Consider the following 18,849-nt stretch of genomic DNA (forward strand, 5'->3'; position numbering starts at 1 on the left):
GGCAGGCCGGCACAGCCCCCCGGCAGGCCGGTACAGACCTCGGGCAGTCCACACAGCCCCCCGGCAGGCCGGCAGAGACCCCCGGAAGGCCCGAAATGACGGCGCATCATGATGCGCACACACCGCGCATCATGATGACGTCAGGCTGTCAATCAAGTTTGAACTTCCGATTCCGATGCCGAATTCCGATATTGAAAAAATATCGGAAGTCGGTATCGGAATTCCGATACAGCAAGTATCGGCCGATACCCGATACTTGCGGTATCGGAATGCTCAACACTAGTCATAACAAAAAGTATGCCAATGCCAGTGAAAGGAAAGCAGCTTTAGCACTACGACAAAAACAACGCCGTGCTAATGAGACTCCTGAGGAAAAACACCATCGCCTTGAGAAGATTAAGGCTTATAAACGCCGTCGCCTCACACACGAATCCCCTAACTCTAAATCCATAAGATTGGCTGAAGAAGCCTCTGCACGCCGTCACCGCCGACAACAGACGGCCTCTTCCTCATCATTATTATTAGACTCACAACAGGATGCTTCCACATCAGCATGTGGAACAATTTACTGCTACACTTCATCCCATATGCCGTTCACTGACATAACTAATCAGCAATCTGTTTCTGCCCTATCAATACCACCATTCAATACCGATGCACAGTATGCCAATGCCAGTGAAAGGAAAGCAGCTTTAGCACTACGACAAAAACAACGCCGTGCTAATGAGACTCCTGAGGAAAAACAGCATCGACTTGACAAGATTAAGGCTTATAAACGCCGTCGTCTCACACACGAATCCCCTAACTCTAAATCTATTACATTGGCTGAAGAAGCCTCTACACGCCATCACCGCCAACAACAGACGGCTTCTTCCTCATCATTATTAGTAGACTCACAACAGGATGCTTCCACATCAGCATGTGGAACAAGTTACTACCACACTTCATCCCATATGCCGTTCACTGACATAACTAATCAGCAATCTGTTTCTGCCCTATCAATACCACCATTAGTCAATACCAATGCACAGTTTCTTCACATACAAGCTGCAGTTAGCCCGCAGAAAGTGCAACCAAGACAAATATACGTTGGTCTCAAAACTAGGCGCACCCCATCTGTTGGACATGCACTTCTACTACAACCTCACATTTTCACTAATGATGAAAATAGTATTACCGAACACAGCTGTGGTGACATGACCCATGTATGTGAGCATTGCGAAGCTTTGCATTTTGTAGCAGAGATACCTTCTGATAACAACTTTACGCTCTGCTGTCAGAAGGGTAAAGTCCATGTACACATACTACAATATCCTGATGTCTTTACACGTTTGCTGAAAGGGCAAAGTGAATTTAGCAAAAATTTCATGGATAATATTCGAAGTATTAACAGTTCCTTTGCTTTTGCCTCCATGGGTGCAAATATTTCACCACCTCCTGGATATGGCCCATACTGTTTCCGCATACATGGCCAGATCTATCATAGAACTGAAACACTACATCCCTCAGATGACCAGCAACGCGCATTTGCCCAACTTTACATTCTCGATACCACTACCGCAAACGAACAACGCTTACGATGTAAAGAAAATCAAAAATGTCATCCTACATTGATGAACATTATTGCCCTTCAAATCCAAACTATTAATCCTTTTGTGGAAGCTTATCAAATGTTACGTGATGTGGAAGAACAAGAAAATATTAAATCTCTACAAAACGGAACTGTCATGCCAAACATCACTATGGCTATTAAACAAGATCGTACTCAAGACCCTCGACGCTACAATAATCCCACTGTTAGTGAAGTAGCAGTCGTGTTTCAAAATGACAATGGTGAGCCACTAATGTCCACTCGCAGGATTTCAGAATACTCAAGATGGCATGGCCGCAAGAACATGTCGCCGGCGTGGACAATGTCGGGATCCAGGATGGCGCCGGCGGAAGAAGATGTCGGGGATCGTGGAGCAGCGACGATGACGGTGTGAGTATGAGAGACGGAGTGAGAGAAAGGGTCGTATGTGGAGTGAAAGAGTGAATGGACGTGAGTGGAGATGGTGAAAGGTGAGAGGAGTGTGTGTTGAGGCGGTGTGGTGTGTTGAGGAGGTGTGTGTGTATTGAGGGTTAACATGGCAAGAGGTGTGTCACTATCCTCTCGATGCGATAGCATTGGGCCTTAATCTACTATAATAAATGCGCTAATCAGCTTCCGGGTTGTAACAACTTCCGTCCAGTTGTAACTGGTGACGTCACAGCACACCTCTTGCCATGTTAACCCTCAACACACCACTCCTCAACACACACTCCTCTCACCTTTCACTATCTCCACTAATGTCCACTCACAGGATTTCAGAATACTCAAGATGGTATGGCCGCAAGAACATGTCGCCGGCGTGGACAACGTCGGGTTCCAGGATGGCGCCGGCGGAAGAAGATGTCGGGGATCATGGAGCAGCGACGATGACAGTGTGAGTATGAGAGACGGAGTGAGAGAAAGGGTCGTATGTGGAGTGAAAGAGTGAGTGGATGTGAGTGCAGATGGTGAAAGGTGAGAGGAGTGTGTGTTGAGGAGTTGTGTGTGTATTGAGGGTTAACATGGCAAGAGGTGTGTCACTATCCTCTCGATGCGATAGCATCGGGCCTTAATCTAGTATATATATATATCTCTTTAGTCTTACATTAATATTTTGTTAATGATTTTTATTTTATTATTTTTATAAGATTTATTTTCATTGTATTCTATATAATGTTATTTTATTTATTTTGCATTTTACCATATTTTCTTTAGGGAAAATACATGGCCAAATCATTGTGACAGCTGCAGGCAATTCATTTTCTTCTTATCAGCCTGATGTGCTTCTCAATAAAAGTAAAATGCATTATGGAAACTGTGATTTGAAGTCCGTGCAGCACACGGCAGCGTATGTTCCGCTCTCCATGTGTTACAGAAAATGTCATACTAAATGTTACAGTTGTTTCCATGGTAACTGGCAATTATCTAATTATATTTATACTGCACATTTATCCTGTATTTCAGAGTGTGATAGTATTACAGGTAATGGTGGATCTAAGTAATGCACACTGGAGGGGGGCAAAAAACTCACTGTGTGGGGAAATTGGAACAACAGCATTGAATTAAATGCGACGTTAGTGTGTGTTTGTGTTGGCTGTTTCCATTGCAAATGTGGTAAGCCACTTAGCAAAAACTGAGAGCAAGAACCAATAAATAGAGAACGGTTCCCATGATGACTCTAAACTATCCTACATTGGAACAGACAGTAATGCTGTCCTTTCTTCACTATGTTCTACAGTTACAATGCAATACTATAAATAAGAAAGTCATGGTATTGTATTTTGCCCACATAGAGCCAAATAGTGCCCACAGAATATAAATGTATTGTGACAAAGTAATAAGAAACATTGTATTATAGCTTGCTTATATGTTGTCCTATACCGTAATAGCCACTGAGGCCAAACATTGCTATATAGTTTCACACAGTGCATATATAGTGCTAAATAGTGACATTATGGAACTAATGCTCCTAAAAATCAATTTTTTTTACACCAAATGCATATTTCAAGGTGAAAAAATACAGTAAACGGAGACCAGCTCACTTCTACTGTAACTTGAATACCCATGAAGCACAAAGTCACACCACCTCCAGGCATGTCTAGATTCTTGAACAATTTAAAAAATCACGAATGCTATCAGTTCTGCTGCAAAGCTGTGCATGATTACAACTAAGGGTACTGTCACACTTAGCGATGTACCAGCGATCCCGACCAGCGATATGACGTGGTCAGGATCGCTGGTGCATAGCTAAGTGGTCGCTAGTGAGCTACCACACAGGCAGATCTCACCAGCGACATCGCTGGGGACGGGGATCGCTACTTAGGCCTCTTTCACACTTCAGTTTTTTACAATCAGTCACAATCCGCCAGGTTGTGAAAAAAACGGATCCTCAGTTTTCTTTTGAGGATCCGTTTTTTTCCCCCATTGACTTCCATTAATGGCGGATTGTGACGGATTGCCGTCCGTTGCGTCCGTTTTTTTTGAGGATCCGCCAAAAGTTGCCGTCCGTCACCATCCTCAAAGTTTTCAAAACGGAGCTTGCAACGTTTTTTTCTCTGGCGGATCCTCCAGACACTCAGTTAACCCGAAATTCTTTCTGGGTGCCGGACAAAAAAAAAATTCTCTCTCTCTCTCCTCTCTCCTCTCTCCTCTCTCCTCTCTCCTCTCTCTCTCTCTCTCTCCCCCCCTCTTCCCGGCCAGCGGTTCCTTTAAATTTCCTCATTTTCAGGATCCGTCTGAAAACGGATCCTGTGCCATCCGTTCACGTCAGTTGAGAACGGATCCGCTTGTCTGACTTTTTGACGGATTTGAACTGATGCAAAAAACTGAAGTGTGAAAGAGGCCTTACCTGTCACACCAGGCGATCCTGCGTCCTCCCACCCGGCTCCACGCGTCGCTCGTCGTCACAGCAGGAAGCGCCGCAGGAAGCTGACGACGAGAAACAGTCCAGGATGTTCTCGCGCGATCAGCGATAAGCAGCGGGGGAGCGGGTTGTAGGTAAGTATCAGACACAGCGATATCGCTAGCAATATCACTATAACGTCACTAGTTATAGCGATATTGCTAGCGATATCTCTTAGTGTGACAGGCCCATAACACTTCTTCAACTTTCATTGTACAGACAGCCAGTGTGGGGGGAGGGAAGCACAGTTGAGCAGAATGTGAGAAGAGAGCTACAACTGGAGATGTGTTAGTAATGAGACAAAGCTCAGCTCTGCTATACTGTTAGTTTTAATCACAAACAGCTCTACCATGAGATCAAGAAAGCCGACTGACAGTCATTACATGTCTGACACTCGGAATGCCTCCTTTCATAAGCTCTGGAGCAGATTATCTGTGAGATCTGTGTCTCTCCCATATAGCTTAACAGATCATTTATGTTAAGAAGAAAATGGATTTCTGTGGCGTAAGACTTTGGATCGCAAATATCAAGATATCATATTATTTAGGTTTTTATGATCTGGATTTATTATTTTTTTTTTTACTCACATCAATTAATTCCACTGCACTTTACAGATTTCAGAATCACTGTGCCAATTGGGGCTCAAATGCTAAATTCCCTATCAGTATGTCTCCGGAGTGTGGAAGGAAACCAAGACATAGTAACATAGTAACATAGTTTTGAAGGCTGAAGGAAGACCTTATGTCCATCTAGTTCAGCCTATTTTTAGTGCAGCTGTTCTGCATTGTTGAGCCTGGGGAAGGCAAAAAACCCACAGAGTAGAAGCTAATTTTCTCCATAGGGAAAAAAATTCCTTCCCCTATGGCCTCTTTCACACTTCAGTTTTTTACAATCAGTCACAATCCGCCAGGTTTTGAAAAAAACGGATCCGCAATTTTCTTTTGAGGATCCGTTTTTTTCCCCATTGACTTCCATTATTGGTGGATTGTGACGGATTGGCGTCCGTTGCATCCATTTTTTTTGGGGATCCGCCAAAAGTTGCTGTCCATCACCATCCCCAAAGATTTCAAAACGGAGCTTGCAACGTTTTTTTCTCTGGCGGATCCTCCAGACACTGATTTAACCCGAAATTCTTTCTGGGTGCCAGACAAAAAAAAAATATTCTCTCTCTCTCTCTCCTTTTCAAGGCTGCGATTCCTATAAAATTCTTCATTTGTCGGATCTGTCAAAAAAAATGGACAGGTGGCTTCCGTTGTCATCAGTACTAAAACGGATCCGCCATCCGTCCTTTTGGCGGATTTTGACTGATGCAAAATCTGAAGTGTGAAAGAGGCCTAAGCTGGGTCAACCATCTACCTATAATATTACGTTAGTCGTAACCTTCTATACTGTTACTCACAAGAAAAGCATCCATTCCTTTCTTAAATTCATTCAGTGAGTTGGCCATCACCACTTCCTCAGGAAGAGAATTCCAGAGCCTCACTGCTCTTACCATGAAGAACCCTCTTCTATGCTGGTGCAGAAAATGTCTTTCCTCCAAACGAAGAAAATACCCACACAAATATGGGCGGGACATACAAACTCCTTACAGATGTTGTTCTTGGTGGGATTTGAACCCAGGACACTATATGTGCATGTAAATCAAAGTAAGTTGAATAAAATGATACCTTGTTATCTGCAATCTGATGTCTTTTTCCAAAGAGATCCATGTTTTTTCCAATATGTAAATGAGCTGTTAAGAGCTATGGGCAAGGGACTGATTAGAATGAGAATCTGATTCTAGATCTTATTTTAAATTAAAAGAGGAGTTACCAGTGTGAGACATGTAACTAACAAAGAACAGAAGAATTGAACTTTGCTCAAACTTTCTTACTTTACATACATATTTGCTGCAGCTCTCACACCTCTGCTGTATTGCTAGAGTGGCTGCCTGTGAGATGGAAGCTGAGCACCAAAAGGACACCTACAAATGTGTTTAATGCTGTCCTGTGTCAGTTTTAATCAAGAAGTATCATTTCTCCTTGAGGAGATTGACATGCTAAGCAATGCTCCTCTGGGAAATATGCAAATTGTCTCTTCAGTTTTAATCACACACAGCTCTGCAGTGAGATCAGGAGAACAGGGTGCCACCATTACATATCACACTGGTAATACCCCCTTTTATCCATAATCCGTAATTTCCCCCGGGATCAATAAAGTGTATCGTATCATATTTAAAATAAGCTCTGGAGGCAGATTCTCAGGAAGATTAGAGTCAGGCCCATAGATCTTAGCAGCTCATTTACTTTCTCTGGAATAAGCAATTAGATCGCAGATATTAAGGTATCATTTTACTCAGCTTCCTATGACTTACATGCCCATATGGACGGCTTAGGAGGATTGATCCTACTAACAGAATCCCTTTAAGTCAATGGTTACCTAGTGAGTAATATTTGTTTCATGCATTTCTGTCAGCAGCACGCATGCATCGTAAAGAATTGCTGCTTGCAATGTGATAGCTTTATTATTGCCCTATGCTTTTTTTTCAGACCCATTAAAAATTGTGAACCCCTATTTTCTATAAATCTGAAAGTCGGTCATTTTTTTTTTTTTATTTCAGAAGGGCCATTTCTACACTGTGAAGATAATGTACACATGTGGGTATGCTGCCTCTCTGCTAGCGCTGGTTAGCGCTATTAGCATCTTCTCCCTCTTTAGGTGGGTATAACACACATGGTTATGTAGCTATAGATTTTTAAAAATGTTTACAGTGACCTACATATTGTAGAAGTGGTTCAGAAATATGTAAGTGCAAGCTCAATGTTGGTATTCCTGACCACCAGTAGTGATATCCATGGGGATCAGGTCAGGTGTCAAGGAGTCAGTAGGGACAGCAAAGTTTCTCAACAGGCAAGAAGCAAATTGCAGCATCGATATGTGATTGCATTTCACTGATGGAGTTGTAAAATAACAAATATATCACTGAGCTTTAAATGTTCATCCTACCTACTGGGTCAGTAAACCATTCTCCAATTTGTTCCAATCTGTAGTCACAATGTTAAAGAAAATGTGTCATAACATAAGAAATTCTTGTTTTTATGTTAAAGAAGCCCTCCTCCTCCCATCAAAGTTTTTGTCTTCTTAATATATGGCACTCGTTATATTATATAGCACCGTGTACTTACAATTGCTCATTTTGCCTTTCTACCCAGATAATTATTCTCTTTTCTCTGCTCTATGTAGGAACAAGAAGTCTCTAATCTCTGCATTTACCATTCCCCTCATCAACGCCTCTATCCCCCGTCAGGGACTTTTACAGTGAGTTCTAAGTCACACAAGAAAAATTAACCTCTTGTTTCTACATAGAGATAATCGGTTTCTAATCACATGATGTCATAGACCTAATGGAAAAGAGAAGAATTAGCTGGGTAGAAAATGAGCAATTGTAAGTACACAGTGCTATATAATATGATGATTACAACATATTATTAAGATAAAATTTTTGATGGGAGGAGGAGTGCTTCTTTAAATGTATTTTTTAAAATGTTTGATTTTTTAAAAATTTTTCATACTATTACCAAAATTTAAAAAATACCAAATCTTGAGACTTTCAGACTGTCCACTAAGCCTAATACAAGAAGCATACTCCCTGTTTATACCAATGATTTTTCAGAAGTCTCATTATCATCATAGACATGACTACACTGTCAGGAAACACTTCTGTTTACAATAGCAGTATATGGGCCCTTTAAAGTTCAGCTCATCATAATGCACAATTCCATCTGCTTTGGAGGTGGAAGTGGTGCCCCTTTACTCCTAAGCCCCTGTTTGCACCAATGGTGTGTCCGCTGCTGTACATTACATAAGAAATGATAGGTGAAGATAAGTGATAAGCAAGTGTCAACTGATTATTGGGGGCAAATCGTGCATGCTGCATTTTTTTTTCTCAGACCACTCAGTTTGAGGGAAAAATGGCACATGCGCAAAGCCTCATTGAATATCATTGGTCCAAGTGTGATCCGATGTTTTGATGGATCGCACCCGGACTGTAACTCTGTGCAAGGAATGATGATGTAATAGAAATTTGTTTGGATAAATCTATCCCCGTGTGTGCTGCGTCTGTTCCTAACTAGGCTAAGATTTCGAGCTCGCAAGAATGATACCGCACACCAAGGTGACAAAATAGCATTCTCTCTATACTTCCTCTTTATTTTAGGAACATACAGTATGCTTTTATTGTTGCATATAGAAGGGGAGGTTAGTCAATGATCATATGGTCAAGCTTCTCTGTTATTGGTTATCTAAATATATGAAATATAGTGATAAAGGCATAGCAACACAGCTGATTAAGTATTTAACGTATAACTACTTGGCACTCAAAAGAAAAATTGATTTGACAGTTCCTTTATTGTAAAAGGCATCCAGTTAAATATACTTCTTTTACTTCTTTAAACGTTTTCGGTCATACAATTGACCTTCATCAGAAACAGAATTTTTTCACAGTTGGTTTTAACTGGGTATATTCATTAATAATGTGGAGAAACAGACGTTTGGGAAGCAGCAGCTAATGAGGATGAAAGGACACCATTCATGTAGGAAATCACCAGACCCACGGGTTTGACACCTTGGGTTATACAGGGACCGACCGGTAGATCCAATGATTGGTGTGGGTGTCCAGAAATTTGTACTGTAATATATTCAGGAAACTATCCTGTATTGTTTGTGACAGGCATGAATGTCCACAACTGGGTGCTGTGATTCTCCAAATGGTCTGTCCTGCCCAGGGAGGCAAGTGTGTCACAGGGAGAGTGAACGCGCTGTTCAGGAGAAGCACTGAGGGTGCAGAGGAATAGCGCATGTGCTGCTGGTATGAGAATTCTTTTTCTGATGAAGGTCAATTGTATGACCGAAAACGTTTAAAGAAGTAAAAGAAGTATATTTAACTGGATGCCTTTTACAATAAAGGAACAGTCAAATCAATTTTTCTTTTGAGTGCCAAGTTTTTGTACTCTACTTGTGCACCTCCCTCCATCCACACTGATTGCCATGTTTTTTCTATTTAACGTATAACTGTCGCTTATTCTGTAATCAGGCCAAAGTTCAGACATCTTGAGTTCCTCTTCATTTCTGGAAAGTCCCAAGGTGTTGTCTGGTCTGCGGGGGCCATTTTAAGCAACAGATTACAATGTATATATTAGCTGTAAGTATAATGTATATAGGCAGGTGAATCTATATATTTTATATATTTCCATCACAATGAAATCTGTCCTTTATATGTGATGGCTGAAATTTAAATGCTGCTGACCACCAGAAATATGTAAAAAAAAAAATAGAGCTGATTCGCACATCCAAAAAAAATAAGTAAAATTTTCAAATGTTATTCCATATATGTGAAACAATTAAAAGCCACATAATGGTAGAAAAAATACTCTGAACCTGTGAACTTCTGATCTCTTATACTTATAACTACCAACAGTACTTGAAAACAGCATCGACTTCATTATCATCATCATCATCAACATCAGTCTATAAATACATCACCGAAACCATCATCAGTTCAGGAACACTTTAACAGAACTACTATCGGGACATGAATACATCACCAAAACTACTATCAATACATGAATGCAGCACCAGAACCACCATCAGTACTTGAAAACAGCACCCAAACCAACAACAGGACAGTATTACAGCACTAGAACCACCATCAATCAATTAATACAGCATCAGAACCATATGATTACATTACGAGAACCACCTTCAGCACATCAATGCAGCACCAAAACCAACATCACTAAAGAAATAAAGCAGAGGAACTATCATTAATAAATACTGCACCAAAATCAACATTAAGAAATCAATACAGCACCTCAATAGTCAACAGAACATGAAAACATCACCAAACCTCCATCCAGTGCATTAATTTAGCAGCAGAACCACCATCAGAACATGAAAACATCATAGAATCACTATTAGCACATCAATACAGCACCAAAACCAACATCAGTAAATGGCTACAATACCAAACCCACCTTCAGCACATGAATACAGCACTAGTACCACTATCAGTGCAAGAATACAGCACCAGAACCACTATCAGTACATAAAAGCATCACCAGAACCACCGTTAGCAATTTAATACATCACCAAAACCATCATTGGTGCATGAAACCACCAAGTCTTTTCATGTGCTGCAACAATTTTTTGGAATGCACTACCCAGGTTAACTTGATTAATGCCCAATACCCACAGTTTTAAGCGTGCCCGAAAAACTTCAGACTGGCCTACCACCTCAACACATTAATCTAACTATCCCTGTGTTGCCCATTCAAAAATTTTACCATAACCAGGTTCTTCGTATCATGTTCTCACATGTTACATGTTCTCACATGAGGGCTATTATGCATTTAATAGCCCTCTGTGTCTGTACTGTTATACTTAGGCTGATAACCCGTTCATGCAGAATTAAATGAACACCCAATTTCTTACGATATGGCTGGTCCGAACAATGAAATCAATTGTTTCCATCCACCTTTCGTGTCTCCCTTTTTCCTCATAGATTGTAACACTTTGACTCAATGCACTAAAATTTCATTGTGGCTTATAGTTTTCAAAATGGCACCACTTGTGGGGGTTTTCCACTGTTTTGGAACATCAGGGGATTCTCAAACCTGACATGACGTCTGCTAATGATTCCAGCCAATTTTGCATACTAAAAGTTAAATGGTACTCCTTCTTCACTTCTGAGCCCTGTCGTGCACCCAAACAGAAGTTTTCCCCCACATATGGATATCAGCATACTCAGAAGAAATTGTACAACAAACTAAATGGTGACATTTCTCCTGTTACACTTGTAAAATAAAAAAAATTGGGGCTAAAAGAACATTTTTGCAGGAAAAATTAGATTTTTTTTTGTAGATTAATGTTATAAACTTTTGTGAAACACCTGAAGGCTCAATGTATTCACCACACATCTAAACACATTCCACATTCCTTGAGGGGTCTAGTTTCCAAAATGGGGTTACTTCTGGGTGTTTTCTCCCTGTTAAGGCTCATCAGGTTCTCTCCAAACACAACATGGCATCCAGTAATGATTCCAGAAAATTTTGTGTTCAAAAGGTCAAATGGCGCTCCTTCGCCTCCGAGCCCTACCGTGGGCCTATACAGTAGTTTTACTTCACATAATGAGTATCGGTGTACTCAGGAGAAGTTGCACAACAAATTGTGTTGTCCATTGTCTCCTGTCACCCTTGTGAAAATGCAAAATTTGGGGCTAAAAAGATTTTTGTGGTAAAAATGTCACTTTTTATTTTCATGGCTGTATGTTATAAACTTCTGTGAACCATCTGGAGGTTCATGGTGCCCACAAAACATCTAGATACATTCCTTGAGGGGTCTAATTTCCAAAATGGGGTTACTTTTGGGGGATTTTGACAATTTAAACACACCAGGGGCTCTCCAAATGTGACATGGCGTCTGCAAATGTTTCCAGCTAAGTTTGCATTCAAAAAGTCAAATGACGCTTCTTCAATTCCAAGCCCTGCCGTGCGCCCAAACAGTAGTTTTCCTCCACATATGGGGTATTGGTGTACTCAGGACAAATTGCACAACTAATTTTGGCGTCCATTTTCTCCTGTTACCCTTGTAAAAATAGAAAATGAGGGTCGAATGTGACATTTTTGTGAAAAAAGTAAAATGTTCATTTTTTCCTTCTACATTGCATTAATTATTTTGTGTGACATAACTCTTTAAGGGCATAAAAAATGTAAAGTTTGAAAAAATAGAAAATTTCACCAAATTTCCTTTTTTTTCCCACAAATAAACGCAAGTCATATCGAACAAAATTTACCAAATTTTGTCATAACGTACAGTACAATATGTCACAAAAAACAGTATCATAATATCATAATCAGTGGGATCTGCTGGAGTGTTCCAGGGTTATTACCACATAAAGTGACAGTGATCAGAATTGTCAAATATGTCCTGGTCATGAGGGTGAAAACAGGCTTAGAGGGTGAAGGAGTTAAAATGCATTAAATTCATTAAGAGACATATGCCACTAGAGTAAGATTTCTGATGTAAAAAACATCACTTTTCATGAATGTAAAGTGCAAGTGTAGCAGCGTCTTTCCCTGGCTCCTCCCCAACTTCACCCATTTTTGCATATCTACCCAAAACTTTGCGTAGTGCAACAATTTTGTGACTTCATAAAGTGCTTTTTTCAGTTTGATGAATGGGGTTCAATAAGTTTAGCGTTAGGCCTAGTAATCAATGTGAAAATTCCAAGATTCCTTATATATAAAATGTAGGTGGAAGAGGGAATATGAATAAATATAAAACTGTTAAAATATTACATTGAATATGAACACCTGATATAAACAGTAGATCATTTTCTAAAACAGGTTCCTTTTAAGCATTGTACAATGTCCACAGGACACCAAGATAGGGCCGATATAAGCTGAGTCTCAAGTCCAATAGGCACCATGACATTCAGTTCTTAGCCTTAGTCAAAAAAGATTTTTCAAATTTTTTTTTAAGATGTGTCCATACAGCAGCTAAATGGTTGATTTCAGCTAAGCCGAAGCTAATTCATGTGAAATTTAATAACAAACAGAATTTCATCACCTGGAAAGCAATTAGCCGCTTTTAAAATTTTCATCTGATACTTGCCAATAGTTTATCATATTTGGCTCACATAGTTGATACATGAACAATTGTTCTGTGAATGATTGTTACACCCCCTACATAATTGAACCTGTATGGCCTTATTGAACAACTTTTGTTGTGGGCTTACATATCAGAGCCAAAGCAAAGTTGGCTAAACTCAACAATTTTGTTGGGACGAGCTGACTATCGTCTGTTCCAAAAGATGATGTTGAAAGAAAGAATGAGAAAATTGAGTTTCAAAGCCTAATCCTTCAATTGTCAATTTAGATCGGCCACAACCCAAGATATCTGGAAGAAGTTTTAATCCCATCTGTAACGAATGGAAGCAGAGGCAGAGATGGTGAAGTTCACATTCATTTTTTATTTTTTAAATGGAACCTCGGGACCACGGTCCGGGGGGCTCCGAACGGGGCGTGACTAGTGAGCCCCGGGTACCCGTAGTAAAGCTCCTCAGACAGGACCAGAATGGAATACCCGGAGGACACAGGTGCTACCTCCAGTTAGACCCCGGACACTTGGCAGCTGTTCCAGGGGGACCAAAAGGGATAACAGTAGTTGCAGCAGAGTCCGTAATGAGACAGGTCCTGGATCCGGGTAGTTGGTAAGGAGTCGGTTCCAGTGACCTTCACACAGTCCTCGGACTCGGATGGCTGTTGGCGGAACGGGATGGCTTTCGCCTAGATGGTTGCAGATATAACCAGGAAGGTCAGGATACTGATACTCTGTAGAGACAGATAGCATTAGAGAATGCACAGAGACTGCAGATGCAGCGTAGAAAGGTTAACAAGAGAACCGGATGTAGCAATGATTGATACTCGTTGCTCCGGCGCTCTCCCTATGGAGGAGAGGCCAGAAATAGCAGCCAGTGCGCTGCCATTGGTTAATTGTTCTTTTAGAAAAATGCACACTGTCCCTTTAAGAAGGCAGTAGAGTCCGCGGGCGTGCCCTAATAGCTTTAGTTACAGATCTGCTGACAGGACGCCAGGAGGTGGAGACAGGGAAGAGACCTGAATTCTGATTGGCAGCATGGGACAAAGAGGAGGCCAGCTGCTGCCTAAGGACAGCGTGCGAGGCACGAGGTGAGAGCCCGGAACGGGGAGCAGCAGCAGACCTGGACGCAGCGCCAGGACGGGGACCAGGTGTAACAGTGGCAGACCTGGGCGCGGCGCCAGGACAGGGACTGGGTGTAACACCCTCTCTCTTTGAAAACACATGCATGCTTGGCCAAACTGAGCTTGCGTGTGTATGAAGAGGCCCATAGGCATAGTTCTGGATTAACAAGCATTCAGGCAACAGCTATTGAAGGTGTATGAGAACCTTAATGCCAATGTCAACTTAAATGTGTATGGCTTCCTTAGCGCAACGCCTAATCCACAAGCTGAACAGGATTTTCTGGGACTTTAACATTGATGGCCCATTTTTAGGATAGGTCATTAATGTCTAATCTGTGGTGTTGTGTCACCTGGAACACTGCCAATAAGCTGTTTCCACTGTCCGCAGCGGCCAGAAATGCACAGTTACAGAGCTGCACAGCACAACTCCTTCAATGGAATAGTGACCGCAGCCAGGAAAGGTACATACACCCCCTATTGATTTGAATAGGGGGCGGATGTGTAGTACTTTGCCAAGGCCACTATACAGTAGTCAACAAAGCTATGAGGTTTAGCTCCAAAACTGAGCAGCTCCAGCTTACAATGAGAACAGCTGATTGGTGGGGGTGCCGTGCGACGCACCTCCACCAATCAAACATTGATGATCTCTCCTATGAATGGGTCATCAATGTTAAAATCCTGGACAACCCCTTGAACATTTATTCAATTGTTGTTCAACCCCAACTAACTTCTTCCTAATGCGTGTGCCCACCTTTACTTTAAATCTCCACTGAATACATTCTCGACTACATATACATATCACAATGAACTTGAATTCCTGGTCAAACTGTATTTACTAGTTCTTCTTCTCATTAAAAATCCAATTAAAAATCCAGGTCAATTGATATTATATTTGTAATTATCAGTCGTTTCAATCGGAAGCTAATCAACCAACAAGCATTGTTATGTCCCGGGAGACTCCTGGAACATCAGAAGAAAACTGATCCATTGATGAGTTATGTTATAAAGATTAGGTAGAAGAACATAGTCATTTGCAGAGAACTATTTTTAGTGAACCTCTTTTTTTTTTTTTAAATAGAAGCTTTTTAATATGTAGAGAAATAGAAGTGCTGATAACAAAATAAGTATTCATGGCTCTGGTTTTCTCATCTTCAGAGCTGTTCCTTCCTGAGATTATTTTCATTTTGAACATCACGGTATCCTTTTCCCAGTGGTATATAGAATTAGATGCCTGATTGACAAAGTTTACAACCTTGCATTCAGTTGGTGTAATCTTCAAGGAATCACAGGTGTATTATGTAATGAACCGTGTGATTAAGCTGTATGATTCGCTAAGCAATAAGAACACCATGTTCCCCTTTTGGAAGTGTATAATGAACCCCGACAGCTTTTTAAATGCAAATATAGTCAAAGTCTTAATTCTTTCCTTGGCTGACAGACAGGAAAAGTAAGTGATAATAAAGTGGATAAGCCTCAGTGGAGGTGGAGAGGGACCAAACTGTGGAGTCATATGCTAATCTTCAGAGAATATTTTCAGCCTATCTAATGCCTCAGGATCAAGAGTGACTGACAACCACATAATTAGGCTTGGCCTACAGGCAGCACTATTGGTGTGGGATCTAGTGGTTGCTTCTAATCGTCCCAGAGGTTTCACAGTTACATTTTGTCAATATGAAGTACTTATTTTCAGAGGTGATGAGAATATAATGCTGTTGTGTTCATTTACAGCAAAGGTCCCTGGTGTCTATGGGTAATATACATCACACCATAGATATGAAGTATGCATGTGAAGATATTTTGAAACTTTGACATCTCTTTTCTTTTCATTGGTCTATGAAATCTTAACCCCTCTGTGACAATGGAGGTACTATTCCGTCCATGTGCCATGGGACTTAGTTCCCATGGACGGAATAGTACATCATACGTGGGGGAGCGCGTTTGATCGTGGCCGGTGGTCAGCGGATTCTCACAGCTGACACCCAGCACTAAGTGCCAGGAGTGGTCAAGAACCGCTCCCGGCACTTTAACCCCTGGAACACTGCGATCAAACATGATCGCAGGGTTCTAGGAGCAGGCAGGCGGGCTTTCAGCTTTGGATCGGAGACCCCGCGGCATGACGCGAGATCCCGATTGCTCCCATGGTAACATGACGACATCCGGGTTACCAGAGCTCAGAGACTTCCTGTCATGTGCAGTGCATGTCAGGAAGTCTCTGAGGTCAGTGTGCACAGAGAGCAGTGCTCATAGCTTATATGGCATGCAGATCTGCATGCCATATAAGTGATCATAATAACTGAAACAAAACAAAAAATTTTTTTTTCTAAGTCCCAATAGTGATAGTAAATATATAATTAATAAAATTGCCCAAAATCATACAACAAAAGAAAATAGGGGCTTATAATGAAAAATATAGAATTTATTAAAGCACACAATAAACAATGGACAAGGTATTCAAAGATGGAAAGTGGAGATATCAACCAAACAATTGAATATAGCAGATGGTATTTTTTTCCCAATACTATGGAATTAGTATTGGAGAAAAAAAAGGCGTTCCGCAAAACCGTAAGTGACGGCACGCCGCAAAAACAAACTTCCGGTTCCATAGTATTGGGGAAAAACTTCCGGTTCCAAACTTCCGGTTTGTTTTTGCGGCCCCATTAATTTAAATGGGTGCCGTGTCCGTACTCTGTGAAAAATATCGAGCAAGCTCAATATTTTTTCACAGCCGTATATACGGCCCTCAGTTTTTATTATATAAAAGCACCAAACATAAAAATATGATATAAATGAGGTATCGCTGTAATCGTACTGACCCGAAGAATAAAACTGCCTTATGAATTTTACCACAAGCGGAACGGTATAAACGCACCCCCCCAAAAGAAATTCATGAATTGCTGTTTTTTGTTCATTCTGCCTCCCAAAAATCGGAATAAAAAGCGATAAAAAATGTCATATGCCCAAAAATGGTGCCAATAAAACGGCAACTCGTTCTGCAAAAAGCAAGACCTCACATGACTCTGTGGGCCAAAATATGGAAAAATTATAGCTTTCAAAATGTGGTGATGCAAGAACTATTTTTTGCAATAAAAAGCGTCTTTTAGTGTGTGACAGCTGCCGAACATAAAAACCCGCTATAAAAACCCACTATGAATAGCAAATCAAACCCCCTTTATCACCCCTTTAGTTAGAGAAAAATAATAAAATAAAAAAATGTATTTATTTCCATTTTCTCATAAGGGTTAGGGTTGGGGCTAAAGTTAGGGTTAGGGTTGAGTCTAAAGTTAGGGTTAGGGTTGGGATTAGGGTTAAGGGTGTGTTAGGGATAGGTTTGTGTTTAGGGTTATGGTTAGAGGTGTGTTGCGGTTAGGGTTAGAATTAGAATTGGGGGGTTTTCACTGCTTAGGCACATCAGGGGCTCTCCAAACGCGACATGCGTCTGATCTCAATTCCAGTCAATTCTGCGTTAAAAATTCAAATGGTGCTTCTTCCCTTCTGAACTCTGCCATGCACCAAAACAGTGGTTTACCCCCACATATGGGGTATCAGCATACTCAGGACAAATTGCAAAACAACTTCTGGGGTCCAATTTCTCCTGTTACCCTTGGGAAAATAAAAAATTGGGGGCGAAAATATTTTTGTGAAAAAAATAAGATTTTTTATTTATACGACTCTACATTATAGACTTCTGTGAAGCACTTGGGGGTTTAAACTGCTCACCACACATCTAGATAAGTTCCTTAGGGGGTCTACTTTCCAAAATGGTGTCAATTGTGGGGGGTTTCCACTGTTTAGGCACATTAGGGGCTCTCCAAATGTGACATGGCGCCAATCTCAATTCCAGCCAATTTTGCATTGAAAAGTCAAACGGCGCTCCTTCTCTTCCGAGCTCTGCCATGCACCCAAACAGTTGTTTACCTGAATATATGGGTTATGAGCGTTTTCAGGACAAATTGTACAGCAACTTTTGGGGTCCAATTTCTCCTGATACCCTTGGTAAAATAAAACAAATTGGATTTAAAATAAATTTTTTGTGAAAAAAATGTTCATTTTTTTTTAAACATTCCAAAAATTCCTGTGAAGCACCTGAAGGGTTAATAAACTTCTTGAATGTGGTTTTGAGCACCTTGAGGGGTGCAGTTTTTAGAATGGTGTCACTTTTGGGTATTTTCTATCATATAGACCCCTCAAAGTGACTTCAAATGTGATGTGGTCCCTAAAAAAAAAAATAGTGTTGTAAAAATGAGAAATCGCTGGTCAACTTTTAACCCTTATAACTTCCTAACAAAAAATTGTGCTGATGTAAAGTAGACATGGGAAATGTTACTTATTAACTATTTTGTGTGACATATCTCTGTGATTTAAGGGCATAATAATTCAAAGTTGGAAAATTGCAAAATTTTCAAAATTTTCACAAAATTTCAGTTTTTTTTCACAAATAAACACAAGTCATATCAAAGACATTTTACCACTATCATGAAGTACAATATGTCTTGAGAAAACATTGTTAGAATCACTGGGATCCATAGAAGCGTTCCAGAGTTATTACCTCATAAAGGGACAGTGGTCAGAATTGTAAATATTGGCCTAGTCATTAATACATGCAAACCACCCTTGGGGGT

The 18,849-nt window shown here is 40.7% G+C and overlaps 1 protein-coding gene across 1 annotated transcript in view; it reads left to right on the forward strand.

Moving 5' to 3' along the window:
• Positions 1-18,849, forward strand: part of LOC141086566 (vasoactive intestinal polypeptide receptor 1-like) — a 422,518-nt gene that overhangs the window by 120,442 nt on the left and 283,227 nt on the right. Inside the window, exon 5 of the mRNA XM_073572713.1 lies at positions 7,072-7,169. Coding sequence (XP_073428814.1) covers positions 7,072-7,169 — 98 coding nt within the window. The remainder of the gene's footprint in view (positions 1-7,071; positions 7,170-18,849) is intronic.

The sequence above is a fragment of the Dendrobates tinctorius genome, unplaced genomic scaffold, assembly GCF_039654945.1.
Source record: "Dendrobates tinctorius isolate UK_male_01 unplaced genomic scaffold, ASM3965494v1 ptg000032l, whole genome shotgun sequence".
Classification (NCBI taxonomy): Eukaryota; Metazoa; Chordata; class Amphibia; order Anura; family Dendrobatidae; genus Dendrobates; species Dendrobates tinctorius.